The 27,890-nt window shown below is 44.9% G+C and overlaps 4 protein-coding genes and 1 long non-coding RNA gene across 6 annotated transcripts in view; 3 read left to right on the forward strand and 2 right to left on the reverse strand.

Annotated features, from left to right (window-relative positions):
- LOC125974005 (NADP-dependent malic enzyme, mitochondrial) overlaps positions 1-4,242 on the reverse strand; it is a 26,178-nt gene extending 21,936 nt beyond the window's left edge. The window contains exon 1 of the mRNA XM_049728764.1: positions 4,057-4,242. Coding sequence (XP_049584721.1) covers positions 4,057-4,242 — 186 coding nt within the window. The remainder of the gene's footprint in view (positions 1-4,056) is intronic.
- LOC125974007 (uncharacterized) overlaps positions 1-5,495 on the forward strand; it is a 22,427-nt gene extending 16,932 nt beyond the window's left edge. Inside the window, exon 2 of the long non-coding RNA XR_007483361.1 lies at positions 4,142-5,495. This is a non-coding gene — a long non-coding RNA (uncharacterized lncRNA). The remainder of the gene's footprint in view (positions 1-4,141) is intronic.
- Positions 1-23,634, forward strand: part of LOC125974001 (uncharacterized) — a 26,571-nt gene extending 2,937 nt beyond the window's left edge. The window contains exon 2 of one of the 2 annotated variants that reach the window (XM_068651719.1): positions 23,560-23,634. The gene's annotated coding sequence lies outside the window, so the exon portion shown is untranslated. Of the gene's footprint in view, positions 1-23,546 lie in introns of both variants that reach the window. The other variant, XM_049728759.1, reaches the window with a different exon arrangement.
- LOC125973999 (immunoglobulin-like domain-containing receptor 1) lies at positions 5,674-27,851 on the reverse strand. The gene is made up of 8 exons (XM_049728751.2): positions 27,552-27,851; positions 14,320-14,490; positions 12,058-12,207; positions 11,871-11,990; positions 9,155-9,301; positions 7,318-7,443; positions 6,431-7,260; positions 5,674-6,258 (listed from the first exon to the last, which is right to left on the reverse strand). Exons 1-8 carry the CDS (start codon positions 27,616-27,618, stop codon positions 6,220-6,222), a joined length of 1,650 nt encoding a protein of 549 aa, XP_049584708.1. The 5' UTR covers positions 27,619-27,851; the 3' UTR covers positions 5,674-6,219.
- Positions 16,310-22,971, forward strand: LOC125973997 (endogenous retrovirus group K member 11 Pol protein). The gene is made up of 2 exons (XM_049728748.2): positions 16,310-19,578; positions 19,675-22,971. Exon 2 carries the CDS (start codon positions 19,955-19,957, stop codon positions 22,838-22,840), a length of 2,886 nt encoding a protein of 961 aa, XP_049584705.1. The 5' UTR covers positions 16,310-19,578; positions 19,675-19,954; the 3' UTR covers positions 22,841-22,971.
- Positions 27,852-27,890: the final 39 nt, after the last annotated feature.

Here is a 27,890-nt window from a genome sequence, read left to right on the forward strand (position 1 = left end):
GGGGGGAATAGTCATCGGGCCGCCGGCTTCCTCGTGGCCAGCCTGTTTCTCTAATTTGGATTTTAGAAGCAAGATCGAACTGATCACTCGACTTTGCTTCCACCAAAAATAGCACGCAACTGGTATTTACCTCTTCCCTTTTTTATGAACTGTGTTTTGCAATCGAATTGTTCTGGGATTGAATGATTTTATTAACACGGGTATCAGTGAGTGAAGTTGTTCAGTTTCTGGAGTAATTGAGATTTGTAATTCTATTCCATGTTTCTTCAATAAATGTGTTTTGTATATTACTTACTTCGTTGTGCGCGGATTTGTACTAAATATGCAACCGAAGGCTCAGGCCCGCTTCCCCTTTTTGACGGGCCGCGTAAAAAGGAACTCCGAACAAGTTAGAGACTTAAATAACTTCCGTAGTTATCTGAGCCACGAGTGAATTTCGATCTGTTCAAAAGTTGTTTCGTCTGAATAAAATTAAAGGAAGTGTTTAAATCAGATTATTGGTTTTGTGTAGAACGGAAAGTTATTTAACTATTTGAAAGGCTCAGGCCCGCTTCCCCTTTTTGACGGGTCGCGGAAAAAGTAACTCCGAGGAAGTTGGAGAATTAAATAACTTTCGTAAATATTTAACGGAAGAGTTGAGTTCGTTGAAAGTGAATTCGGTTGAGAATTTACTTCCTTTAAATAACATAACGACGATGATTAAAATAAATCAGTGAAGTTGGTGGAGGATAAAAGTATTTCGATTGTCCGTCGGGCGCGGCCCAGTTCCCCTTTTTGACGGGCCGCGTCAAAAGTTAAATAGGACACGATCAAAAAATAGACTTGCCTTCCAAATTAATTATTGGGCAAATCTAAATACAGCACGACATTTTTATTTGGTTTAAGAAAGTCGCTATTCTTTTCGAAGCAATTAAGTGGGGTGAAGAACTCCGACAGTCAAGTGCTAGATCTACGTATACGAAGTTAGAATTAATCATATAGGGTGCATTAATTTTCTTCTTAAATGCTATTATTGTCACACTCTTATTAATTCGATTCTCTTTCGAATAAAAAAGTTGGTCGGCTCGCTGCATGAGCGACCAAGTGGAACGGACCCATATTAACATTTACTTCGGCGAAACTAGTGCTTGGGTGCGCTATACAAACGAATCCCTGAGGTCTTAACAAAGACATCTGAAAAATATCCGTAACGAATAAGAACTTCAAACATTAGCGGGGAGCCATCAATACGATGCGGTCACTTCGAAGTCCTGCCTCGAATTGAGTTACTCGGCACGCGCTTCGGGTGACTTGAGAGGGATTGGCGTCGTACAGAAATTAGATTGATTCCGGAGGAGTTAATTTAACTCGGGTGGTTAGATTACGGACGAATCTCCGAACCCGGCTAAAATAAACCCGTTACTGGGAAGCCTGGGGCACCTTAATCCGAGAGGTGCGTTTGACACTAGTTAGAACTGTCACTATAGTGACTTGTTTTCGAATCGATTGATTAGCCTGTCAACTATTCCATTGATTGATTTGAAACTTCTCGATAGCTATCGTCCTAAAACAGCAACAACGCATGTATTTTGTTGATTGGGCATGTCTTTTGTGTGCTGGAGCTGGCTCGCAGCTGAGTGTTGCTATTTATTCTGTCCAATGGTGCGACAGGCTGAACTCACTCCCCCTGGCATCACCTCCACTTGTCTGTGTTGCTTGGTACCCTTTGAGTGCATTTACTACGACTACAGATTCATTGTGAAAGTTGTTTGACAGGCTCAGCCGACACCTAGAGAGGTGAGGCTTATTATTTTGAGTCAAAACAAGCAATTGACCTACTGTTCTGCATTGTGTTATCCAGCAGTTTCATTTGGAGAGGCTGCAAAGGTACAGCTTAGCTCAAACCCATTAACAGCATTCTACTAAGCAGCCACAAGTGGCACAGTGATGAGAACCGAGCCCTACAACAAATAGCAAAAACCTGTTATTGATTGCTATGTGATGCCCACCCAAAAATGTTTGTAAGTGCCTTCAGAGGTCTTCAGACGTTAGTAGGGCATTTTTCTATTTATAGACAACGCTATGGCATGATTAAATAAAGTGCTTTCTCCACTAACATTGTTCCTTGGCCACAAGATGGCGTGACCTGCGTGAACTTGGCCCCCCCAACCTCGCAAAATTTAAGGAAAATAGACCGATTCGTTTGTGCTTCGATTGTGCCGGTTTGTGCAGCAAAAATCATCGTTTGTGCTGCTATGGTTTTTTAGTTATGAACGATTATTTTATAGGTCATCCAGAGTTCACCCAACCCCCCTTTTCCCCCCAAATGGACCCAAAGTGGTACCGTGCGTTTGTGCTTCGTTTGTGCTGGTTTGTGCAGCAAAAATTTTCGTTTGTGCTGCTTTCGTTTCGGAGATATTAGACATTTATTTTTTAGCGATGACGTCATCGAGCCCCCCCCTTTTCCTCCAAATGGACCCAAATTGGTACCGTTCGTTTGTGCTTCGTTTGTGCTCGTTTGTGCAGCAAAAAGTTTCGTTTGTGCTGCTTTCGTTTCGGAGATATTACACATTTATTTTTTAGCGATGACGTCATCGAGCCCCCCCTTTTTCTCCAAATGGACCCAAAATGTTGACTAAAACCGATAAAAGTTGGCAACGGGTTCAAACAACAAGGTATATGTATGTACGGGGATGGTTATGTTTGTAGTATTTCCAATGTTTTATGTGTTCTGTTGTATTTTATGTTCTGTATAGCCTTTTGTTACAGTGATAGCTGATGTGAAAGCGCTACATAAATAAAGCTGTATTGATAAAGTTAGAGTCTTGCTGAAAACAGCAGTGGTTTCCTGCTGTATTTAAGGTTGGGAACAACAGCCCTCCCCAAACTCTTTTATGACTCGTTGCGGATGTTTGGCTTGGCTCACTTTGGCCAAAGTTAGTCATCTTTGCAGGGAGAGTTTGCCTTTATAAAAACAGTGTTTTCTGGGTTAAAAAAATTTTTGTGCTTCATTTAAGACATTGATTCTGTGAAAACATCAATACTGTTGTTCAGCACAGTTACTATGTACTTGATGATGTACTGTATTTGTTTATGAATGATCCGCCACCTGGTATGCAGGGTGTTGTGTGGTGTGTTAATGTCATGACAATGCAATGACTCCTTGCTGTGACCTTGCTGTGTAAAATTAACTGCTAAGGTTCATGAAACATCCCCTATCAATAGATCTAAAGCTTTGTTAAATAGTTACCAGCCACACTAAAACTTAATTTCGTTTTATCTATGAATCTCTATTGCAGTGGTTATTAAACTTTGTACGCAGACCACATGAAGTTCTTAGCTCTCCAATTACAACTATAATGACCAACAGTACAATACTGGCACGAGAAAGATATTTAATTGAGAATATTTTATGTTACAGTAACTACGCATAGATTGAACATTAACACACATACTAAGAAATTTAAAAAAAACTACAGGCACTTAAATAATTGAATTCAAGAAAGCTTGACAAATTACTCCATAACACATACGTATCACAAAAAATACCTTTACTGATACCAGCCAGGAGTCACAACGGCTGCTCAGCAGCATCTGTGCTGCTGTATAAAAAGACAGCTCACCATTCAATTGTTGACTCTTCAAGTAGTCTCTTAACCCAGAGGTCAGACATTCTATATTTATCTGCCTGTGTCTTTTACATGTAACCCAGCGTAGCAAGTCGACGCCGCAACAGTGTGCGTTTTTAAGCATTCAGTTTACATACAGTGCCTGGGGAGACCTATGGGATACAGGTCAGACAGCAACGATTGCTTCTGTCACAATAATGTAGAAGGGTCATGGGTCAAACTTCACACCTCTACTGTTAAGGCAGGCAAATCGTTGCCAATCATTTTTAAAAATATCAATAAAATATGATTTAATAACAGTTAATTGTATTTCTGCAAATAAAGTCTTAAGGATAATTGTTGCATGGCCTAGAAGTGCTTTTTATACGAATACTGTCTGTAGTTACGACAAACTACGACGTTTTTGAAGGTCAGTGATAGGCAACAGCGTGTTCCGACATCAGCTCACCTTGTTGAGGTGGGGGTTCCTAGTGATGTCATAGCCGCGCTTCTTGGTGCTAACGCTGCCTTTGCTGCTCGCCCCGCCATGGCAGACCCTCGTCGTCTGAAAGGAGAATCCTCCGCCCGACACAACCCCCTTGGCCGCCGTGCGTCTGCACAAATACCACGCCGCTCTTCCAGTGATGGAATGCATGATGCCTGCCTGCGCTCAAACAAACACAAGATGCTCTAGTCACTCTCAAGCTGGTAAACAAGTCGCAGCACCACAACTGATCCCATTACTTGAAAACAACCTGCCTCGTGAGGCTTGTTGCCCTCAATTCAGAAATATCACAATGTTTCCTTCAAATGAAATAAACACCTACAAGTGACTATTGATAAATTGCTATTTAAATCAGCGATAAAACAAGTCAATCCCGTTTCGCTCGGAAGATGCCGCTAGCAAACGGCTATTTCTGGCCCTCCTACCAAACCTCAGCCTTACCTGGAGACTAAAAATGTAACGCTGCCGTGTCTGTGACTCTTATCTTCATTAGAGTCGCCCGTGAACTCCAATAAAACGGTCTTCTCTGTTTGAGTGGATTTTAGAGGTGGATCTAGATGAAGCAGCTGATCCCGGATCATTTGACATTGACTCCTTAGAGATGTTCTACGGAAAAGATGTCCATGTCGTAGTGGCCGTAGCCGAATTATGTATAAAGTAGCCCTTCTCGAATAATTACACACGGTACGTACATTTTTATTTTTAGATTAAAAACCTTAATTTCTGCTTTTTAATATACAAGACAAACCTTATTGTGATGCAGCAACTTGTGAATGTACAGTGACAGTACAGAGGATCACCAAATCATTGCACTTCGACGTGTTTAATGCAATTTATTAAAATTAGCGGGGGTAACTCCGTTACTCGAAGGTCCAACAGAAAATCCCTCATGTGTCAATCGTTATTAAATTGACCCCAACTACAGCGATGTGATTTGAAGAAAGAGCATAGTTAAACATCTTTGGCGCTACTTCCTGATCAGTGCGCGGAACTCTGAGAGGACCAATCAGATCACAAGACGCCAAGCGCTGTCCCGCCCACAGCAAATCATTTTAATCGCAAATTTAAATTGTTTTTGATACTTGGATGGTAACAATGTACACAATACAAATACATATATTTTCCCTCTGGAGGTATCAACAGAATATAGTTTAAGACTATGGCTCAAATAACGCAACCTGAGAAATCTACATTTCCTCAGCCAATCCAAAACCCATAACCAAGCAGTAGTCCTACCCACCGCCGCTATAATAGTTTGTGTGACGTTCAAATACATCCGTAAAAAGATTTTCGTGAAACCTCATAATTTTACTCTTTTGTGTCAAATACACAATACCTCCATGAGGCTCTCGGTTTTATATCCCGTTGAAGCACAAAAGCTTGGTTATCGGCGGTTGACCAAAGTCATAATTATATAGTATGTAATTATTATAAGTTAGTTCTTAGTGGATCATAATTATTATCATTTTTAATTAACATTTGGTAATTCTTCAACGGCCTAAGGTGAACTGTCCCGTTACCGTCAGTTAACAAAAAGTTTAAAAAAAAAAAAAAAAAAAAAAGACTTTAACAATTGCGTCCTCTGGTGGACATTTTGACCTAGTTCCAGTCATTTATTTGTGGGTATAGTAGTGTAGATGTCAAATCCATCTTCCTGTACGTGTCTGTATGGACACTTTAGAATCTAAAGTAGATTCTAAAGTGTCCATTCATCCATTTTCTGAACCGCTTCTTATCACGAGGGTTGCGGGCGTGATGCAGCCTATCCCAGCTGATTTCAGGCAGTAGGCGGGGCAGGGCAGTATCTAAACTGTTTTATACAAAATAACATTTCACAGCATAACACTCACAGTAAAAACATTTAAGTAAAATGAATAAGTATTAAGCTTTCTGCTAGATCGTTTTCTGTCCCATATAACACTTACTATAACTTAGCACAGTTGTCATGGTTTTCAGTCTGTGTTGCTAAGAAAAAAAGGCAAATATTTTGATGATTAAAAAAAAACCAGACAGAAACACAAATGATTAACTTTGGCATACAAATATTGGTTTACTACAATACATCACAACTGAAAAGTCCATGCTTCAGAGAAAGATGCAGCCTACTTTTGCTATCAAAGAAATGCTTCAGATGACTACGCTGGGGTTGCTACGGGAACTCCGATCCTATGGAGAGAAGGGAAGTAAATGTGGTTAGATCAAGTGTTAAAAGAAAACATGCAAACAAAGTGACACAGGAACGACAATATTCTCCATCCCAAATTAAATAGTTAAAGAAAATTCCACACTCAAAGAATGAAGGAAACTAAACAGATGAGAGAATGTTAGCATTTCTTACAGAAAGACAGATGAGGTTCCTGCGGTTGTCGTGTCCATATTGGCTTTCCACCAAGGAGTAGCTGGGGGGCTTCTCAAGCCAACCCCTCCCTCTAGTCGCCCTTCGCCTGCCACTGTCGTCTTCGTCCGAGCTCCAGGAGCCTTTGCGGCGTGGAGGCGATAAACTCCTCTCCCTCCACGTGTTTCTGCTCCGCAGCTCTTCCATCAGATCATCACGGCTGCGGGTTCGAGGCCTGGACTCGACACCGCTCTGCTCCCTCCGGGTGAGGTGGTTCCCTCTTCCTTGCCTCCTCTCCCAGTCAGAGTCGTCGCTGTACTCGCGCAGGATCCCCCGCCTTGGAGGAGAATGGTCTCTATATTTGTGTTGTTGTACGACCCTTCCAGAGGGGTTGGTACTACCGCTGGACTGGCTAGAGAACCGTATCCCCTCACTGTCTGGTCCTCCACCTCGGGGTCCTCTGCGAGACGAGAAGCTGGGAACACGCTGGATGATAGGGGGTAGCGTGATCACCCTTCTCTCTGTGCCCCTTACGCCCATCTCATCGAGCGCTGACAGCATGCTGGGGGGGCCGGGTGTGTAAGGCACAATGGAAGGCTGTGGTTGGGGCTGAACCACTCGTGGGGGCACATTCTGAACAGAATGCATCGGCACATCCATCCCCCTCACCTGGTTCTCCAGGTAATCCAACACATGTCGGTTGCTCTGGAGGCTGCCTCCTGTAGCACTGACGTTCAGGTGGTGCGGAGGGGCGGCCTGCTGCGGAAGCATCACGGGGGACAGCTGCATGGGCGCCATGGCAAAGTTCTGTTTGCTAGGATCCGAGAATGAACCTGAAAAACATTGTAAGATTAATGCAAGTCTTGAATTTAAGCCCTTTTTAGACTCACCTGAATACAACATAGGGACGCCCTGGACGGAGTTGTTGGAGCTGATGGGAGCGTAAATGGGTTGGCCGTGCATCCAAGGCGCCATGGCTCTCTTGGCCTCACGCAGCATCCTGTGTTGTATCACAGCTACAAACAAGGAGATGAGACTCCGTGACATCATTGACATTTGTATGATGATGCACTCATGCCTAGCCATCCATTTTTCTGTCTACTAATTACCCTGTCCAAGGCCTATTCTTGCTATCTGAGGCTGACAGGTTACACCAGGGGTGGGCAAACTTTTTGACTTGCGGGCCAAATTGGGTTCTAAATTTTGACCGGGGGGCCGAACCAGGAGCAGATGGATGTAGTGTTTGTGTGAAGTAATATAAACGACCTGTAAAGGTCATTGCATAAAAGGTTTTGGCCTTTAGTAGGTGGTAAAGCATGGATATTCAAAAAAAGTTTTTTGAAAACAAATGATCCCTAAAAAACTGCTATCAGTGATTCTCATAAAATACGACACTGTTATTATGAATAACAGTCTCCATCACTTCAGTGCCTGCAGGTCAGATTAATGAAAGATGTTTATCTTATGAGATCACATCAAACGGCAAACTTTGACCAAATATATCATATTGAAGAATCGGTGAAAGCATACATCCAAATAAAGTAATCAAAACGGCAACACGGTGAGGGGTATCTGAAAATCAGAGCAGAGTTTTAACTCACAAACACCTGGTAACAGAGGTGAGGAAACGGGAAACACTTCCTTAAAGTAAGCCTTAAGAACTCTACAGGTTAAGATTTGTCACAAACAGGTGGTGCATCAATGTCCTTGAGCATCCTGCATTGTTTGAAAATGAGAATGGTCGCTAGTTTCAATCCCTGCTATTTGTACAGCTCATATTCAAAATGCATTTTTTTACAACAAACTTGAAAGCCTCCCCTTCATTTTCAGTGGGAACAGTGTTGTTGGTCTCCGTTTTTTTGCTAGTGTGTCATAGTCTGGAGTAAAATTTGTTGTGGCAATTCTTAGGAGCGATCCGAGGTGTTGGTCCGTTTACCTAGATCTGTGACGGGTTGATGTTAATGTTCATGTGGCTGAACGTCACGTCGCGTACGTCGAGCCAAATTGGCCACTCTTTTTAAACACTCGGCACTCAGTGTCCACCTTGCTTTTCCTTGGGCGACTCATTTTAATGGAAGGATTCCAGGGGAAGGTTTGTGGGTGGCTTTAGCGTAAAACTGCATCCGAAAGCTCGGCGCGCAAATTACAAGAATGCTGTCGTCACAGCCCACGCTCTAAATTCGGCACTGATACAAATAGAGCGCGAGTGTGCCATTTCCGTACTACTGAGTACGTACACGCACTTGTGAGTGTGCACCGAGCTTTCTGACACGGCTTCCGGTAGTAAATGCGCAGGCGAGTGGTTCCCCATCTACTGAGGAAACGCAGTCATTGCAGGCAAAATGACCGAAAAAAAACGTTTAATAATACAATTTATTTAGGGTTGGCGGGCCGGATTAAACGGTCCCGTGGGCCGTATGTGGCCCGCGGGCCGTAGTTTGCCCATACCTGGGCTACACCCTCAACTAGTGCTCTGCCAATCAGGGGGCCATAGTAAATGGGGCACCACTTGGGAATTGATCCCACACAAGCTGCACAAAATTCTGTCAGTGATTCGCTGACAATGACAATACAGCCAGACCGTGCATGAAAGTGTTACTGAAGAAGCCATAGTACAGCCAAAGCGATGAGAAAGCAGATGATTTTAAAATCCTGATTCCCGACTGACTTGTTTGTAGGCCCTCACTGTATTGTAGTAATAAAAATGTGCACAATATTCCTGTGTACCTTTTTCTGGGCAGCAGCAGGTCTTGGGACAGCAAGGGCAGCGCACGTAGCAGCAGCACTTCTGCGGGCAGCACTGACAGCAACATATGCACAATAGCATGATGAGCAGCAGGGCACCCAAGATGATTAGCAGCACCGTCAACCAGTCTGGCACACATCACATACATGAAAATATTCAAATGCAGTCAGGTTCATAACTATTGGGCCATGAAAACAATTGTCATCTTTCCACCTCTCGTGAAATGAAAATAACATGAAACTCTTAACTGCAGACTTTTTCTACATATGTAAGCCTCCTACTTTTTAAGGGGCCAAAAGCAATGGGAATAATTAACAAACTTTAAATCAACCGTTCACTTCTTAATGATTACAAATCCCTTGCAGTCAAATGCAGTCTGAAGTCAGGAAAGCATAAAAATCACCAGATCCTGGATTTCATTCCTGCCAGGCCTCTACTGCAATAGACATTGTTGTTTCTTGAGGCATTTTAACCTTAGTTTCATCATAAGATTTGGGTCAAGTAACTGACTTGGCCACTGCACAACATTCAACTTCTTTACTTCAAAAAACTACAAATCTATAGTTGGGCTGCTGTACATTTATTTTCTTGGCATCTTGGCTCATACTACTTTAATTGATGCCATCTATGCATCTAGGCCATACATGATTCATATGAATCAGTCATCATATCATTCTGAGCTGATGACAAAGTTTATAGTTTGGCTCAGCACTTATCTTGAAAACACTTTGATAACTCATATAAAGTCAATGACACAGAATGAATATGGTTAATTAAATTAGGTGAATAACAAATATTGAAAAATAATAATCAAAATTGTTGTCACTTTCTATGTGATAGTTTGATTTTTTTTGGGACCCAGATTGGATTCCGTTAAATGTTAAAGGCCTAGAGACGTCCCTTTTTTTTTTTCCAATTAGAACGGAATTTGATAGAATGTATAAAGTGAACACATTTGCCGCATTGGAAATTAAAAATGGACACCGATTACTAAGAATAAAGCTAAAATGAAATGCCAGTTTATCCATCGGGTCCTGCACGAAGCCACACTGGCGGCACCATTACTGTGACGTCACAAGTTGTACATCTGGATGTCAACAAACCCAAACAACATGGCAGATGATAGCGACAGCTCCGTTTCTTGCGGCAATATTAGCATCATTTTATCCGATTCAGAAACCTCTTTTGACGCAGAATATGATGAATTTAGCAGTTCACTTGGGCTGAGCTGAGCACATTTTCTGAATTGTGCCCCTCCCGTCACTCTGGTTAGGTTGGCATAGTAAAAAGTGCTCTTGGGGGTTTTAGAGTGCCGAGTTGATCTCGGCACATGAAGAAATGACCACCTGCAACGTTTGGTTTAGGTTTTATAAGCATTTTTAATTTTATTGCTTAAATCGTATTTTCTCGACGAGCTGAGCACGTTTTCTGAATTGTGCCTCTCCCATCACTGTGGTTACGTTGGCATAGTAAAAAGTTGTCGGGGCTTTAGAGTGCCGAGTTGACCACTGCGCATGGAGAAATGAACATCTGCAGCGTTTGGTTTAGGTTTTAGGCGCATTTTTAATTTTATTGCTTAAATCGCATTTTTTCGACGAGCTGAGCATGTTTTCTGAATTGTGCCCCTCCCGTCACGCTTCGAGATACTTTTCAAAGTCAAAGTCTCAAAGTCTCCTTTATTGTCAATTCCTCCGCATGTCAAGACACACAAAGAGATCGAAATTACGTTTCTCACTATCCCAGGGTGACAAGACAGAGTTCACAACGCACATACAAGTAAACAACACAGGAAAAATAAAACAAGAAGATGAACAATAAGAGTGATAGCACGCTAGCCACTCCCGATGCACAGCAGAATCCGGAAAGATGACAGTCAACCAGGCCACTGTGAACACGAGCACAGAGCAGGCACGCACTGTCCGGTTCGTGGATCCTATCAGGCGAACGCAACCCATCTTGTCGTCCCGCGAACGAACGTACGCCAGGACGTCTCCGCGCTGGCCCCTCTTCTCTTTTTGTTTACATTCACTGAAGCTAAACGCGTACAACTTGAGACGTCATGAGACGTCACTTCCGGCTGGCGGCTCGGTGCAGTCAAACTCGTCTGCGCGGCAAATTTAAATTATATTTTTCAGAGCAACAGCTTCCTTTTCGTTGTTTTGATCGTCAATTTATATTTATAAGCCCATAAGCTAACTAAAACCGATTTATACATATACCGGTGTCTCTGGGCCTTTAAGAATAAAGCCTTTCAGACTATTACAGCTTTTTAGGTGGCAGATTCTGAAGACACATCAAGGATAAAAAAAAAAAAGGGTAAAAAAATACAAATAGCATAAAAAAGATGGCGGGTGTGCATGGACCCCTTTTTCCTCCTCGACAATATGCCTCAATTATTTTTCAGCACTTTTCATATCATGGCACAACCATGAGGTGGTAGTCAGACCCATAAAAAGTGCATTTTTATAGACACTGTACAAACTGTTGCAGAGTAATTCTTACACTGTTCACCTGATTTGGATGTACATATTGTCAGGTTAAAAGTCTGCAATTGAAATCCATCTTGTTTCATTTTAAATCCAGTGCGGTGGTGTTGAGAGCCAAAAAAGATTGTGTCAATGTCAAAATATTGATGGCCCTGGCTATGAATGTAACCATTGGCTGGGACCTTTTGCATAACAAAGTGAGGATGCTTACGATACACGATGAGTTGAACTTCTCGATCCGAGTCACCCGTTGTGTCGCCGGTGGCATCAATGGTGCAGAAGTACACGCCGTTGTCCCACCACATCACCTCCGTGATGACCAGGTCAGCCTCTATGAGCATCATGTTTAAAATGTGCAGAAAATAATTACCCGAACTTTGTTTTATATACAAACTCACTGTTTTGAACGGTAATTTTACGGTTCCGGTATTCAGCGCCCAGAATGGGCTCATTGAGGCCTCGCTTTTGGACCACAGTACGGATTGTACGCTGGCGGTCCGGGCAGCCGTTGGCTGGGTCCTGACCCAGCTGGAGGGCGGCCTGGTAGCCTTCACAGACATACAGTGGTTACAATTGTCCTCACAGGAAATGCAGTAAAATGAAGCAGACAAACCTTTCATGCTGGCAATCTAGCGACGGAATAAATTCCAGGTGAGCAATTTAACAGTATAAACAAACCGGTTTCTTTCAAGTCTCATGCCAATTTGCTAATGGTTTATCTGTGTCAATGCCATGTGCTTACACTTTAACAGCAGAAATTTCTAGATGGAGAGACTTATAAAGTTTAAATAAAATCTTAAAAAGTAATAATTTTTACTGTAAAGTAATGGATTTCAACATGTAAATGTAAGACAATAAAATGTTTTGAATTCAATTTACAATGAGATCAGATTAAGAAACAAATAATCTGAAAATAAATTAGAAAACTGGATTTTAGCTTTATTTTTTATATTCATCTGTTGAACAGTCTTTGTTGAAAATATTTGCATACAAAAATTCAGCGGTTTTAAATCTAAGCATAATACAGTGGAGCCTCGGTTTTCGAACATCCCGGTTCTCGAACAAATCGGCATTCGAACAAAAAATTCGAGATTTTTTTGCTTCGGATGTCGGACGAAATTCGGTTGTCGAACCTCGCGAGATGAGCCGAGAGGACCCGTATGCCAACTGACTCCGTTCGTTATTACGTTCTCGTTACTCTGAGGATTGCGTCAACTCTAATCATGCCTCCAAAGGAAGCAAGTGGGAGCAGTAAAGCCATCCTAAAATACAAAGACGCTCCTACTGCCCCAACCGTCCCCTCCAATCCTCCAATACTTCACGTCTGACAGTCCCAAAATCTAAACTCAAATCCTTCGGTGACAGAACCTTCTCCTGCACATCACCCCGATGTGGAACTCTCTCTCTCAGTCTGTCTGTGACTCACCCACACTCCCCATATTTAAGTCCCGTCTAAAAACTTATCTCTTCTCTCAAGCCTATGACCTCCCCTACCCATAACTGGTTTCCTCTTCTTAATTTTATCCCATTGTCTCTTCCCCATCCCCCTCGCCTCCTGTATGTCTTTCCCTTGTTCCCTGTAAGCGTCTTTGGGTTTTTGAAAAGCGCTATACAAATTTGATAAATTATTATTATTATTGAAGCAATGTGACACTGAGCGCCCGGCGTGCTGCGGTTGCGCGATCTGACCAAATTAAGCTGAGGTCCATTTAAATTTTGGAAAGTACATTAGGACTTTAAAAATATTTTCTAAATTTTAGCGACCGCTCTTGTCACAATAATGCAACCAGCGTGCTGTTGCGCGTTCCCTGCACACTGATGTCCATTTAAATTTTGCAAAGTACAGCAGGACTTTAAAAATATTTTCTAAATTTCAGCGACGGCTCTGTCAAAATAATGTGACCAGCGCGGTGCAGTTGCGCGTTCGGCGGTGCGCTGCAGTTGAGCGATTTGACAAAAATGCGCAAATGAAAAAATGCTTAAATAAGGCGGGTTTTTTTGGCTTGGAACGGATTTTTTTTTTTTTCCATTATTTGTAATAGGAAAATATGATTCGGAATTCGAACGATTCACTTCTCGAACAGCCTTCTGGAACCGATTGTGTTCGAAAACCGAGGCTCCACTGTATTTCACTGTGGGTATGAATTAAAATACAGTTTTGCACAGCAATAAGTAATTTAATGAGGAGCCTTGTAAAAGAATAAGAAATTGCAAATGCTGAGACACTAAACAGCACTTTGACAGACGTCATTTTTGAGAAATCTTACCACATTAAATAAAGAATGGAATGTAGTCATCAAAATGAGCTGAGTTCAGTTTTCATGAAGATAATTTCAACCCAAAGACTGTGCTTTTGGACTCATTTCTGTGTTAATGGTTACTATATCATTGTTGTTAAAAGTTTCGTGCTGCCATCAAGATTTTCTTATATTTGTACATTGGATAAAAGCACAATGGATGGCCTTTATCAAACCATTATCAATTTTTATGCTTGTGTGATGGTAAAAATTGAGTGACAGTAACAATTTTAAAAAGATTTTACAATCGTAGCACAAATTTTTTTTATGTGAGAAATTCATTCTGAAACTGAGAGGACTTTAGAAGTTCAATTTGATTCAGTGCTTCTTGCATGCGAAGAATGAAGCAGTTGCAGGACTCACTTGTGGAGTAGTACTCCAGAATGGGATCTTTACAGAAGGATTTAAATCTCCAGGTAATCAGCACATCCTGGGGATTTGCAGAAGTAGAGAAATCGCAGCGAAGGATCACAGATGCAAACAACATGGTACTTCTTTCCGACTCTGGAACAATCACCTGGATGCACAGCAGCTCTAATGGACAAAAAGAAAACATAGCAAAACAAACAAAATTCTCAAATTCTTTGGTCTGCATTTGGTCCGTTTACTCGAGACAGGTCCTCAAAGTGGAGTCCTCTAATGTGACAGAACAAGTTTACACATATTACACCTTTCCATTATCAGCAGTCCCACCTGTCAGTAATCAAAGGCATAGTCGAATTATGTAGCGTCACTAATGGTTTTTGACAAACTGACTCAAATATAATAATACAGTTTACATTATGGTACTGCTTCTGTAATGTTGATTCTGAATGCATTGTATACAGTGTGTGAAAGCAGACTGCATAGTGCAGACTCAAAAATAACAAACCATGACTGTCATGATGAAGTTCATAGTCGCTTGAAAATGTAAACAATCATTAAAGGGAAAAAATACGGAAGAACCAATTCCTAAAGTGTTGATCAGTGAAATGTGTCAAATTACCACAAAAGTAGCATTGGGGATTTCCCATTGTTGGAATAATTTTAAGTGAAGCTTTGGCCTGCCAGACCTGGAGGTCTCGCCTTTACGAGTTTATCTTTCCTTTGATCTAGGTTCTTCCTTTTTAGTGATAGGGATGTCTTTTGATCCCTGTCAGCCATTTGTATGCTTCCTGTCTAAGGACAACATAAGTGTTGTCTGTGTGTTTTTGTTCCCGTAAGAGGCCGTCACTAACAATGAGCAGGGCTTATTTGCATAGGTGACATGTTCTTTGTTTGATTCACAGGAACTTCATTCCTTTTCATTTAGCTGTAGGTTTGGTTCATAGATTGTAGTTTATCAGACCTGTTTTTCTTTGTTAAGGGTTATATACAGTTAGAGGTAGTTGCATAAATGTTATCCCATATTTACTCAATGTTTGTTTAAGGAACTGCATACCAGTTACCTCACGTTTGCTTAAGGTGTGTTGAAGTGTTTAGGACAAGTTACTTATTGTTATTGTGTGTTAATTTACCAAGTAGATAAAGTTAGCAAAGGTTTAGTTGCATTTGTTCCACAGCAAACCGGCAATCAACATGCTTCAAGGTATTTGATCACAGTCGAGGACGAGCCAGCCAACTGTGAGAGAAGACGGCTGGTTGAGGAAGGAGAACGGCCTCTGTGGGGGGGTCACGAGCCAACAATGAAGTGCTAATTCACACCACACTACATTCTTTAGCTAATCAGCGTTGCTACAGACACAATCTCCCCTCCCTTAGTGTAGCAACACCTCTGTAACCAGGGCAACCATAACATTAAAAAGAGGGGCATGTAGAGTAAGGACTCAGAATTGATGGAGGTTGTAACTGAGATTGCTTTCTCTATCGTTCTCCTCGCGAGTAAACCTGTTCTGGTTGTCTTCTCCTCTTCATTCCAGCGAGTGATTTAATGTCTAATCGTATTTAGACCTAATATTTAATTGGTCCTTCGAGCCGGATGCCAATACACCTGAGGATTCCAGCTGGCGGCAGGGGAGATCCAGAAAGACCGCGCGCCGCAGGACCTCCCTAGGTGGGGTCCTAGAATCCTTTTCAAGGGCTGGCTGGCTGCTCGTCAGCTGGGATCTAAAGGTTGAAGGCAGTCCGAGGTGCAGAGGTGAAGAGAACCAGAGGGTGAGTTTGTTTTTTTTATAAAAGAAATGAGCGGCCGAGGGCTCGTCGTGCCCTATAAAAGTCCTAGGACAGAACGGACCGTTCTAAAGGTACCAAAACGGAGAGGTCCGTTTAAATAAAAGTTACACAACGGAGATGTAACAAACCGGTTAAATAAAAGGACAGAGGTGTCCAACGGAGAAATCCGTTTAAAAAGGTCAGCGGAGTCCGCGTGATGCCGAAAATTCCGTAATACTGAGTGAGATGTGCACACGCAGCGGCCACTCTCTGTCCCGTTCGGTGTTTTGTGAGTGTTTACTGAGTGTTTGTCCGGCAGTTTTGTGTATGTTCGTCTCGTGTGATACGTCGTGCTACTAGTGCGGCGGGCATGTTCTGCTCAACATCGGCGGAAGTGGGTTTTATGGCGTTCTGGACTTTGGTGCGGAGAGATTAAGGGCGCTCGGACTGCTTCGTCATGGAGCGACGCCGGACTGGCCTGCTCTTCCTCCCCCGGTTGGACTGCGTCGTGAGCTCGGACTGCTCCGTCCTGGAGCATTGTTGGGATGCGTCGGCAGCGGAAGAGGGGCCAGCGCGGAGACATCGGGCCAGGCTTGCGGCCACCCCACCTCGCCCAGCCGTGCCTTCCATTCTACTGGCGTACGTTCGTTCGCGGGACGACAAGATGGGTTGCGTTCGCCTGATAAGATCCACGAACCGGACAGTGCGTGCCTGCTGTGTGCTCGTGTTCACAGTGGCCTGGTTGACTGTCATCTTTCCGGACTCTGCTGTGGATCGGGAGCGGCTAGCGTGCTATCACTCTTATTGTTCATCTTCTTGTTTTATTTTTCCTGTGTTGTTTACTTGTATGTGCGTTGTGAACTCTGTCTTGTTACCCTGGGATAGTGAGAAACGTAATTTCGATCGCTTTGTGTGTCTTGACATGCGGAGCTATTGACAATAAAGGAGACTTTGACTTTGACTTTGAGAGTGTGAATGGGAATACGTATCACTAGATCCAGTATTCCATATTAAAGCAGTGGGGAACACATAACGTGGTTCTGTGGACGCAATAGGCAAGGATTCTCCACCAGAACGCTGGTAGAAGTGAGAATCACCACAGGATCTTTTCGTTATCCCACTGGAAACACCCGACTTTAGAAACCCCTATGGTTTTACAGTTGGGACCAAATTGATTAAAATGGGAAACGGGAAGAGTAAAATCAATATCTATAGATCAGGGGTCACCAACACGGTGCCCGCGGGCACCAGGTAGCCCCTCGCACGGGGGGTGCTATGGCTGTGGGCGAGGCAGGGAAAGTGTGAGTTTCTCAGAGAATGTTTGAAGCAGGGTGATGCTTAAGATGTGACAACATTAGCATGAAGGATAAAAGGCACTGATGAGAAAAAAAAGGTGTAACCAAAACGTCAAAATAGAGGATGACGTTTGCGCAGCGTTGTTTGTTGGTATTGTTTGTGAGCTGTGTCTCTGCTGTTATTGTGTTGTCTGTGTGCTGTCAGTGTTATGTGTTAAAAGGATGAAATTGGCTAATATACGTAGGTGCACAAAAGAATTTATTAGACTGTAGTCTATCTGATTTGCACCGCAAAACAAAATCAATTTTGAAAAAATAGGAAGTAAAGAAAAGCAAGCAATTTGTTTATGGGCAGAAACTGGTCCACACTGCATTAATGCCTAGCCTTGATGAAACAAAATTTGAGAGATGGAAAGAACTTGCTTTCTGGAATTGGATGAAGAAAAATTATGTAATAACGACATTTTAAAGCTAAATTTAAAATTTGAGAATAAGAGAGCGATTGAGCTACCGTATTTGCCGGTGTATTGGTCGACCTTTTTCGATCCAAAATCGACCGAAAAAAATCGACCTCGACTTATACACCGAGTCATAAAATTTAACTTCGTATTCATCGCTTCAAATGTGATGGTAACCAAGGCCGTTTCTCATGCATCTCATTGTGCGGTGCACTTAGAAAATTTGAACCGGGCGGCGTGCGCGAGTGCGCGGCCCGCTGGAAGTCCAATGAGGCGCCGCGATCTCCTGCGCGGTGCTTATAAAGTGCCGATCCGCTCGGCTTGGAGCTATTTCCGACCTCCCGTTGGTGCCGGGCGGCGTGCGCGAGCTCGCCGGCCGCGATCTCCTGCGCGGTGCTTATAAAGTGCCGATCCGCTCGGCTTGGAGCTATTTCCGACCTCCCGTTGGTGCCGGGCGGCGTGCGCGAGCTCGCCGGCCGCGATCTCCTGCGCGGTGCTTATAAAGTGCCGATCCGCTCGGCTTGGAGCTATTTCCGACCTCCCGTTGGTGCCGGGCGGCGTGCGCGAGCTCGCCGGCCGCGATCTCCTGCGCGGTGCTTATAAAGTGCCGATCCGCTCGGCTTGGAGCTATTTCCGACCTCCCGTTGGTGCCGGGCGGCGTGCGCGAGCTCGCCGGCCGCGATCTCCTGCGCGGTGCTTATAAAGTGCCGATCCGCTCGGCTTGGAGCTATTTCCGACCTCCCGTTGGTGCCGGGCGGCGTGCGCGAGCTCGCCGGCCGCGATCTCCTGCGCGGTGCTTATAAAGTGCCGATCCGCTCGGCTTGGAGCTATTTCCGACCTCCCGTTGGTGCCGGGCGGCGTGCGCGAGCTCGCCGGCCGCGATCTCCTCCGCGGTGCTTATAAACAGCCGCATGCGCACGGCCTCCCGGAATTTGAACACATTTCGTCAATAAATTTCGCATAGTGAATTTTGAAGTTTAATATAATGCAACAATTGAGCTCGACTTATACAAAGGATATATCATAAAATCGTAAATTTCCGTCGAATTTTAGGGGGTCGACTTATACACCGAGTCGACCTGTACACCGGCAAATACGGTAGTTAAAGTTGAGACACAACAACAATTAACTATTATATTAATTCACTGGCAGTTATTTTGTTGATTTTTTTCCGATTAGTGGATTGGTTTGTCACTTTGAGAAAGAAAGAATTCCGATACAAATGGGCAGCAATATTATCTGCCCGTACAAATGAACCGATACATATGGGCAGCAATATTGAGCCATGAAGTTGTCACGTGATGTTGACACATGGCTCAACAGGGGGGATGAAAGGGAAGTTCAGTCGGCTTTATACAACATATGGATTTGATTCATATTCAAAACATTTATAAAAAAAAAAAAAAAAAAAATTGTAGAGCTTGTTAACCATGTGCTAAACTCAATCCACAGGGTTATAATGCCTGGTCATAATAGATGCATTCTCAAAATGGATTGAATTGGCTTCAAAATAAACACTGAATGCCTTAACAGTGGCAAAAATGTTATGTAACGAAATAATACTTTGGCAACAACAGCTGTAGAAGTTAAAAAATGAAATTAATCTCTCTAAAATGAATGTTTGGGCTCGGTGGCGCACTGGGTAGCACGTCTGCCTCACAGTTAGGAGGGTGCGGGTTTGATTCCACCTCCGGCCCTCCCTGTGTGGCACGGCAGAGCAATGTTACAACATCACAGAGGTAGGACTTTAACGATGCCGCTTCTCCATTAGACAGTGAGAAATTGAGATGAAGCTTTGTGGTTGTGGTGCTTTTATGTTTGTTTTTACAAATCAGGGTCGCGGGATCTTTGCTAGCGGGAGTCCGTTTAACAAGGTGACGCTGGTCGACGGACGCTCGTTTTACCCCGGCCAGGGAAACAACGCCTACGTGTTCCCTGGGGTGGCACTAGGCCCTTCCTGTATCCTCACTGTCAAAGAAAACAACAACTTTAGTCGGCTTCTCGGGACAACCACGTACTCTGCCTTTTACCAAACCACTTGAAACTGTGATCACCCGGACAGGGTGTAGACTGTGGCACAAATACATCCATTCCACAGACACTCCGATCAATTTGATGGGAAGGGACTTGCTGTCAGCCGTTCAAGCCAGAATTCTGTGTGGGCCAGAGGGAGTGATTATTCAATTTCCAGATGGCGTCAGCATCCAGTGCTCACAGCAGCTACAACAACATGGTCAGTGGCTGATGGCGCCCCTACCGGCAGAAGCAGAAACTGCAACCATCTACTGGGCCAGGCTGGAGCCAGAGACCCTTGCTGGTGGCGGTGTGTTCTCGACCTACCTACTGTGGAAGCCTTGGATCTGCTCACTGACGCCATACCACCCACCTGTTGATCCTTTGCATTGCACGCTATATTATGATCGAAAAAGTGATGATGTATATCGGGATTTGTTTGAAGAAATTGAAGGGCACATGTGGGATTTAACTTCATCATGCATTTTGATTGGTAAAGAGGGAGTCGCAGCGGCAACTGAATTGACATATGAACAAATGCAGTGGTTCAAAATGACAGAGAAAGGGGTGCCACACATTTCGCTGGCTCTTGCCCCAGGACACGAGGCCAGACAATTGGGCTCAATGGTCAAGCAGTTGTTGCAACAGACCGATTGGCGGAAAACTCACATTCCTAATTTGTACTGGTCTGAGTCTCAGAATGCATACCAAATTAAACAAACCATGGTAGACACAGGATTGCTGGAAATGATGTTGGTGTCCCGCACACACGGTAGGGAGTTAACTGATCATGAGGACGCTGAGGTAATGCTGGCGGCCTTGCCCGACACACTGTGGTCCCAGGGTCCATTTGATGTCGGGTTTTGTCATTCGGTGGCCCCTATTGATCTCCAAATGGATGAGACGCAGCCTATCAAACGGCCTCAATATCGTTGGCCGAAAGAGGCGGACCAAGGCATGGAAGACACTCTGTGTGGCCTCTGGGACGCAGGGGTGTTGGAAGTGTCGTGTTCCGAATGGAATACCCCGCTGAGGCCAGTGCGGAAAGCAGATGGGAAAACATGGCGCATGGCACATGATCTGAGAGCAGTAAATGATGTCACCATCACTCCTGTTCTTCCCGTGCCGGACCCACACCGGATCCTAGCGTCATTGAACCCTGCCTATCAGTGGTTCACAGTGATTGATTTGGCCAATGCCTTCTTCTGCCTTCCGCTTTCCCCCTCAGTGCGGCACGTGTTCGCATTCACCTACAATGGAGTGAAACTGCAATACACTCGCATGCCGCAGGGATTCAAAAACTCGCCAGGTTTGTTCAATCAGGTCCTCAAGGAACTCCTTGAACCATGCCAAATGCCGGATGGCACTTTATTGTTGCAGTATGTTGATGATCTGTTGATTGCAGCAAAAGACGAGCAGGCGTGTCTTGCAGGAACAAAGAAAGTGTTGTTGTGGTTAGGAGAGAAAGGGTTCAAGGTGTCAAGGAAGAAACTGCAATGCTGTCGCCAACAGGTCACTTTTCTAGGTCGAGTGTTGACCCCTAGCGGCCTCGCCATGTCGCCTGAGCATAGAAACTCCATTCTCCGTCATCCACGGCCCACCACTGTCCAGGAGATGCTATCATTCCTGGGGTTATGCGGCTATAGCAGACATTACATACCCTGCTTTGCCGACAAAACCGGTGTCCTCCGAGCCCTGATCCGCGAACAGGGGGCCAGGAATCTCAAGGCTTGCCTGGTTTGGACACCGGAGGCTGCCGAGGTCTTTGTGTCACTGGTGCAGGAGCTGGCCTCTGCTGCGGCTTTGGCCACTCCTGATTACACCCTGCCCTTCCATTTAGATGTCTCCGTTTCAGGAAAAGTTGTGAATGGAGCTCTGTACCAGAAAATGCAGCATGGACGTGCAGTGCTGATGTATTGCAGCGTCCCCTTGGACAACATTGAGCAACGACAACCCGACTGTTCCAGATATGCTGCTGGTCTGGCGAAGATCTTACTCAAAACAGCCCACACGGTCATGGGACATCCCATCTATGTGTTAACTGATCATGCGGTATCCTCATTTGTCGCGTCGGCGGCATTCACGTTGACTCCGCTGCGACAAACACGGTTGTTGAAAATATTGACTGCTCCAAATGTCAACTATGTCCATTCCGGAGTGAACATGGCAGATCAATTGTTGGTGGGTCCACATGAGTGTGCATTAAAGGTCCAGACAGTGACAAAAGTCCGACCTGACCTCTATTCCACTCCGCTCGGGCACGGTCGGGTGGTGTTCACTGATGGCTGCTGTTGGAGAGACAAAGAGGGCTCCCTCCATGCGGCCGCGGCTGCGGTCGAGTGGAGGGATGGTTCCTTCCAGCCTCTTAAAGTGATGAAGCTCACCACCCGCCCATCAGCCCAGGCGGCAGAAGTCTTTGCCTTGGTGTTAGCCTTGCGGCAGTGTAAGGGGGAAGCCGTGACCATCTATTCTGACTCTGCCTATGCGGTGTCGGCGGCCTTAATCGATCTGGTAGGGTGGCTACAGAACGGGTTCACAACGGCCAGAGGCCCGGAGATTGCACACAAGGACTTGATGTTGCAGCTGTTTGAGGCGTTGAAATACCCAAGCGAGGTGGCCGTTGTCAAAGTGCCTGGTCACTCTAAAGCTGACACCCTAGTGGCCAGGGGAAACCAAGCGGCTGATGAATTGGCCAAACAGACGGCCGGGTACGGCGGGGCAGCGGACATGATGGTGTCCCGCGGTCCAGTGATTGTGGACGGGGAACACCCCGACTCCTGTTTGCCTCTGTCGCTTTCACATGCCGATCTGTGTGCCGCCCAGGATGCCACGTCCCCGCAACAAAAATCAGTCTGGCTGGCAGCAAAGGCTGTCAAACGATCAGATGGCTTGTGGGTAGGACCCAAAGGCCAGCCCGCTCTTCCGGAAGGAAGGCTAATGGCGGAGGTCCTGGCACAAGCACACACCATGTGGGCCACCATGCCATGATGATCCATCTCCGGAGTTGGTGGCATCCCAGACTCTCGGACGTGGTCTGGAATTTCGTTGCGAATTGTGAGTCCTGCCAGACGTTCAATGCACGCCCTACGTTGAAGCCAAAGCCCGGCCTGTTTCAGCCGGCCCCGTGGCCGGGGGCAGAGGTGATCATTGATTTTACCGACATGAGTACAAGAGTGAATGGGAAACGCTTTTTGCTTGTGATGGTTGATGCTTACTCAGGCTGGCCTGAGGCATATCCGTGCTCGAAGGAAGATTCTACTGCTGTGATCAAGGCTTTGATCACCCATTACATCCCCACGCATGGTTTCCCGGCCCTGATCCGCTCTGACAATGGTACACACTTTAACAACAAAGCCTTGGCCAAGGTAGAATCAATTTTGGGGTTGAAGCATCGATTCGGCTGTGTCTACCATCCTCAGAGTCAGGGCGGAGTTGAACGTATGAATCGAACACTAAAGGAGAAATTGGCCAAAATTATGGCTCAAACGACAATGAATTGGCTCCAAGCGCTCCCGCTTGCCTTGTTGTCTGTGCGGCAATCCGTTAACAGGCGCACTGGATTCGCACCGTTTGAATTGATGACGGGTCGTCTAATGCCGGGACCAGCAACGACGCTCGTCCCACCGGAGGATGTTACGGTACCAAATTTGTCTCATGCAGCATACTGGTCCTATTTGTCTGCTTTGGTGTCCAGTGTTTCTGCACAGATTGGAGAGAAATCCGCTGCGGCCGCGGCGGAGGAAGGCGTGTCGGCGGAGAAACAGCTCACGCCATACGTGTACGTCCGAGTCATCTCCAGAAAGTGGACCGAACCCCGGTGGAAGGGCCCCTTTCGTGTCTTGGCCAGGACGTCTCACGCGGCCCAGCTCGACTTCAAAGGACGCCGGTGGTATCACTACTCACAACTCCGTCCGGCCCCAGAGTTTGTTCCGTCAGAATGAAGGTATTCCTGTTTGGCCGTGTCCCGGACCCGGCCAAAGGGGGGGGGACAGAAGGAACAATACGGAAAAGGAAAGGTTTTTCGGAATTTTCAGAATTATTTTTAGTAGGAGTGCTATGTGTGAGTTGTCTTTTTGTGTGGGCATTGATGACAATTGATGAGACCATCCAGCAGAAAACGTCCCAAATTCAAAATTCACCCACCAACAGACAATACCGATGCAGAGGAAAAGTAGTCTATGAAGCTGAGGCGAACACAACAGAAGAGCTCTCACGAGAGGAACAGGAAGGTTTGAGACAGAGATGTGACAGCAAAAATTGGCAAACGTATGTCACGTTGTATAATTGGACAGAGACCAACCAAACATTACATGACAAATTGGAAAAGTACCAGAGAAGGGAGTGGAGGAACCAAATTCAACAAGTAAAGAAAGTATTGGATTTAGCCCCACCCGATAGAGAAGGGACATGTATTTACCAATGTAAAGAAGCTGGACAGTTTGTTGTTGCTTCATGTCATGGACAAAAGAAGTTAACGTATGGAGAAATGTGGTTGTTTTATTCTCAATGCTCAGGGAATGAGTTTGGTTTGTTCTCGGTTGAGAGGGCATTGGAGAGTCACGGCATACAATTATCCACTCAGATGACGCAGATGGCGGGGAAGGTAAGTCAAGGGAGGTTGAACGATAAATTGAAAAACCCCGCCCCAATTAAGGAACCATTGTGGTACTGTAATGGAACAGGGTGCCCCACAGCATATTACAATGTGTCTGAGTACCATTTAAACATTCGGTCCAAAAGACAAGTGGTGACTGGGGTCACTCAGACACACCGCGGACTCTGCGAACCGGTTCAATCATTCAAATGGGGGATCCAGGTTTGCATCCCTAAAAACGTGACAGTACAAATTACCATACCGTTTGATAGTTTGGTAAACGGGCAGATTAGAGGACTAGATTATCGGGATTATGATTGGTATTTGACCAACGAGTTGGTAAACAGGGGTTGGAAAAATTTGGTACGGGACACCAAAGATTGGTATAAATCATGGGGGACTAGTGTTCAAGCAAAACAACATCAGCAAATGATAAAAGGGGAAAAATCGCAGACAGGCATCACCTTGTGGGTTAATACTTCGCACGATTTACATTTGGGAAGCCGCACAATTGGATGCTGGGGTTTCCAGTTAAACATATATATGTATGGCTACCCGTATTGGCAGGTGTTCCTATGTCAAGGTGAGGATGCCGAACAAGAATTATCCTTGAGTCCCTCGACAAACCCTCGAATCCTCGCAAAAGCAGTCAGAAGCGTAGATGATTGGTTTAGGATTACCACGGGAGTCACTGCTATAAATAATAATTGGCTTTTGATGGCAGAACAAGCTGCTAATACTACTGGTGAAGATTGTGTGGTCTGTCTTAAGGCAAGAGTAGTGTTAAAAATTGTACCAGCGGCAGTAGAATCATCTTGTATCTTACAGGTGTTGACCCAGCCCAGTACTAGTGGTAATTGTTTAATTTATGATGATATTTTCCCAGTCGTAGGCTTGGAAAAAACAAAGCCCATTTTTGACAACCATGTGACTCAACAAAATATGACATGTTTAAAGTTAAAGGGAACCGGCATAAGTATTGGGACAATAGATCCTACATGGTGCCAAGTCAATTTGTCACTGAATTTAACCTCTCCTCTCTCTCGTGCAGACATCTGGTTGTGGTGTGGTGATTACAAATTATATGATCGCTTGCCGAAGAACGCATCAGGTATCTGTGCCCTCGTGTCTTTGATAATGCCTGTGGTGGTTGTCCCCATTGAAATACAGAATCTCAATTGGGACCTGGAGTTCCCACTGGCGGAGCTCCTGAAGCGAGCCAAAAGAGACGTTTTGCCCCCGTGGTTGAACGACGACGATCCAACATATATTGACGCTATAGGAGTGCCCCGGGGTGTACCAGATGAGTATAAACTCGCTAATCAAGTGGCCTCGGGATTCGAAAGTATCTTCCTGTGGATCACCCCCAATAAAAATGTAGACCGTATTAATTACGTTCATTACAATGTCCAACGACTGGGTAATTATACAGCTGAATCATTCGCCGCAGTTCATGAACAATTGGCTGCAACGTCGTTAATGGCGTTCCAAAATAGAATTGCGTTGGACATGCTATTGGCTAAGGAACATGGTGTATGTGGAATGTTTGGTGATGCATGTTGTACTTTTATCCCAAACAACACGGCACCAGGAGGCCGACTGACCAGGGCGTTGGAAGGACTGAGGACACTGAACAAAAAGATGAAAGATCATTCAGGTGTACACACCGATATTTGGTCTGATTGGATGAAAACGTTTGGAAACTGGAAAGGGCTCATCATGTCTGTGCTTGTTGCTGTGGCTATTTTTACTACGATTATGATGTTATGCGGTTGTTGTTGTATTCCATGTATTAGATTACTCACTGTCCGGTTGATCGAGAAAACCGTTGGCCCGTTGCCACCGATGGGGCAATATACCCTGTTGACTCAACATGAGCCGCAGGGGGAAGGAAGGATCGACAGCGCGCTGGTGGCTGTTTGCTAGGGTAACGGGTGATGACCTCATAAATGAGGTCATGAGAGGGAATAAAGGGAAATGTGCTTTTGGGAGTTTGCAAACATATTTTTTTAAGGTTGTGTTAAACTTATAATCATATTAATATCTAGTATTAGAGTGCATGTGTGGATTGGTGGGGGGCAGGAATGTGCGAACTGCATGAACTTGTTTTCTTCGAAGTGTTGTGGAATAGGCCTGGATAGGGAGTACGGGAGGAGACCATCCCAAGGTCGGTTAGGAAACGAGAACAACAGCACGTCTATGAGACCGGCCTTCGAGGGAAAAACCCAACCGTCTGACCTCAGCGACACCTGGACCGGGGAGGAGATGGCCATCGACCAATCATCTCACAATATTTTGCATGCTTTAATATTCATATTGTGTTTCTTTAAAACTGGGCAACCCGGAACAATATGTCGTCTTTTGGTGGTCACAAAAACGCACGAGTTTTAGTGTGAGGGACCCGGGACCCAGGCCTGTATTAGTGCGCTCTGTCAGGAATAAATAATTGGTAAATTTGGTCTGATTGATCTACTGGTCTTCTCTTTGACAGAACGAACTCGCAAAATTGTTAGGTGCGCCAGTGTGTGGATTAGGACATAGCAATTTATGTGTTAAGTGTTGATCGCAATTTGGAGTCAGATCAATAACTAGAATCCGTATCCTAACAATTTCAACGTGCAAAAATTAGGCAATTGGACACAAGCGGGGCTTGAGGCAGTGCATGAACAGCTAGCCACAACTTCCCTAATGGCCTTCCAGAATCGCATTGCTCTTGATATGTTGTTGTCTGTGCAATGTTCGGAGAACAGTGCTCTACCTTTATCCCCAACAACACCGCCCCTGATAGGAGCCTGACAAAGGCCATTGCAGGCCTGCGATCCCTCAACACGAGGGTGAAAGAGCACTCTGGTGTGGACACAAAATACTGAATATAAGTTATGAGTATATACTAATGTGGTCACGTGACACAGGCGGCCTTGCCCTATTTGCAAACGTTGATAATTAACTTTTCAGCCTCAACTGTTTGCTTTCGTGACCTCGCCCTGAATTCACTGCGTTCAAAACACAAGTGCATGCCACACGCACGCACGCTCACGCACGCACGCGTATAAAATGGCTGAACAAAGTGAAAAAGAAAATAAAGTCGCCGAAACGAAGCCTCACCTGTTGGAAGGTAAACCACCAGCAGCAACAGCGTCACAGGCATCATATTTCCCATCACCTTGTACATGCCCTCTATTCTTCTTTCCCTTCACAACAGCGTCGCTGATGTTCCAAAGTCCACCGAGATCCCGTTACGTGGGCTATAAACACCTTTCCACATACTAGGACAAGTTTTTTCCCTCCCAGAAAAACATGTTATAAGTCCGAGGGTAGTGTGCGGTGTCAATGAAGTGTAGACAACAAACACTCGTATGTTCCCACAGGTACACGCAAGGAGGCGGGCCGACTGTCTTGCCTCCCATCCCCCACCAACTGACGTCACGTAACCCGCCCTACTCA

This window comes from Syngnathus scovelli, chromosome 8 (genome assembly GCF_024217435.2).
Source record: "Syngnathus scovelli strain Florida chromosome 8, RoL_Ssco_1.2, whole genome shotgun sequence".
Lineage (NCBI taxonomy): Eukaryota > Metazoa > Chordata > Actinopteri > Syngnathiformes > Syngnathidae > Syngnathus > Syngnathus scovelli.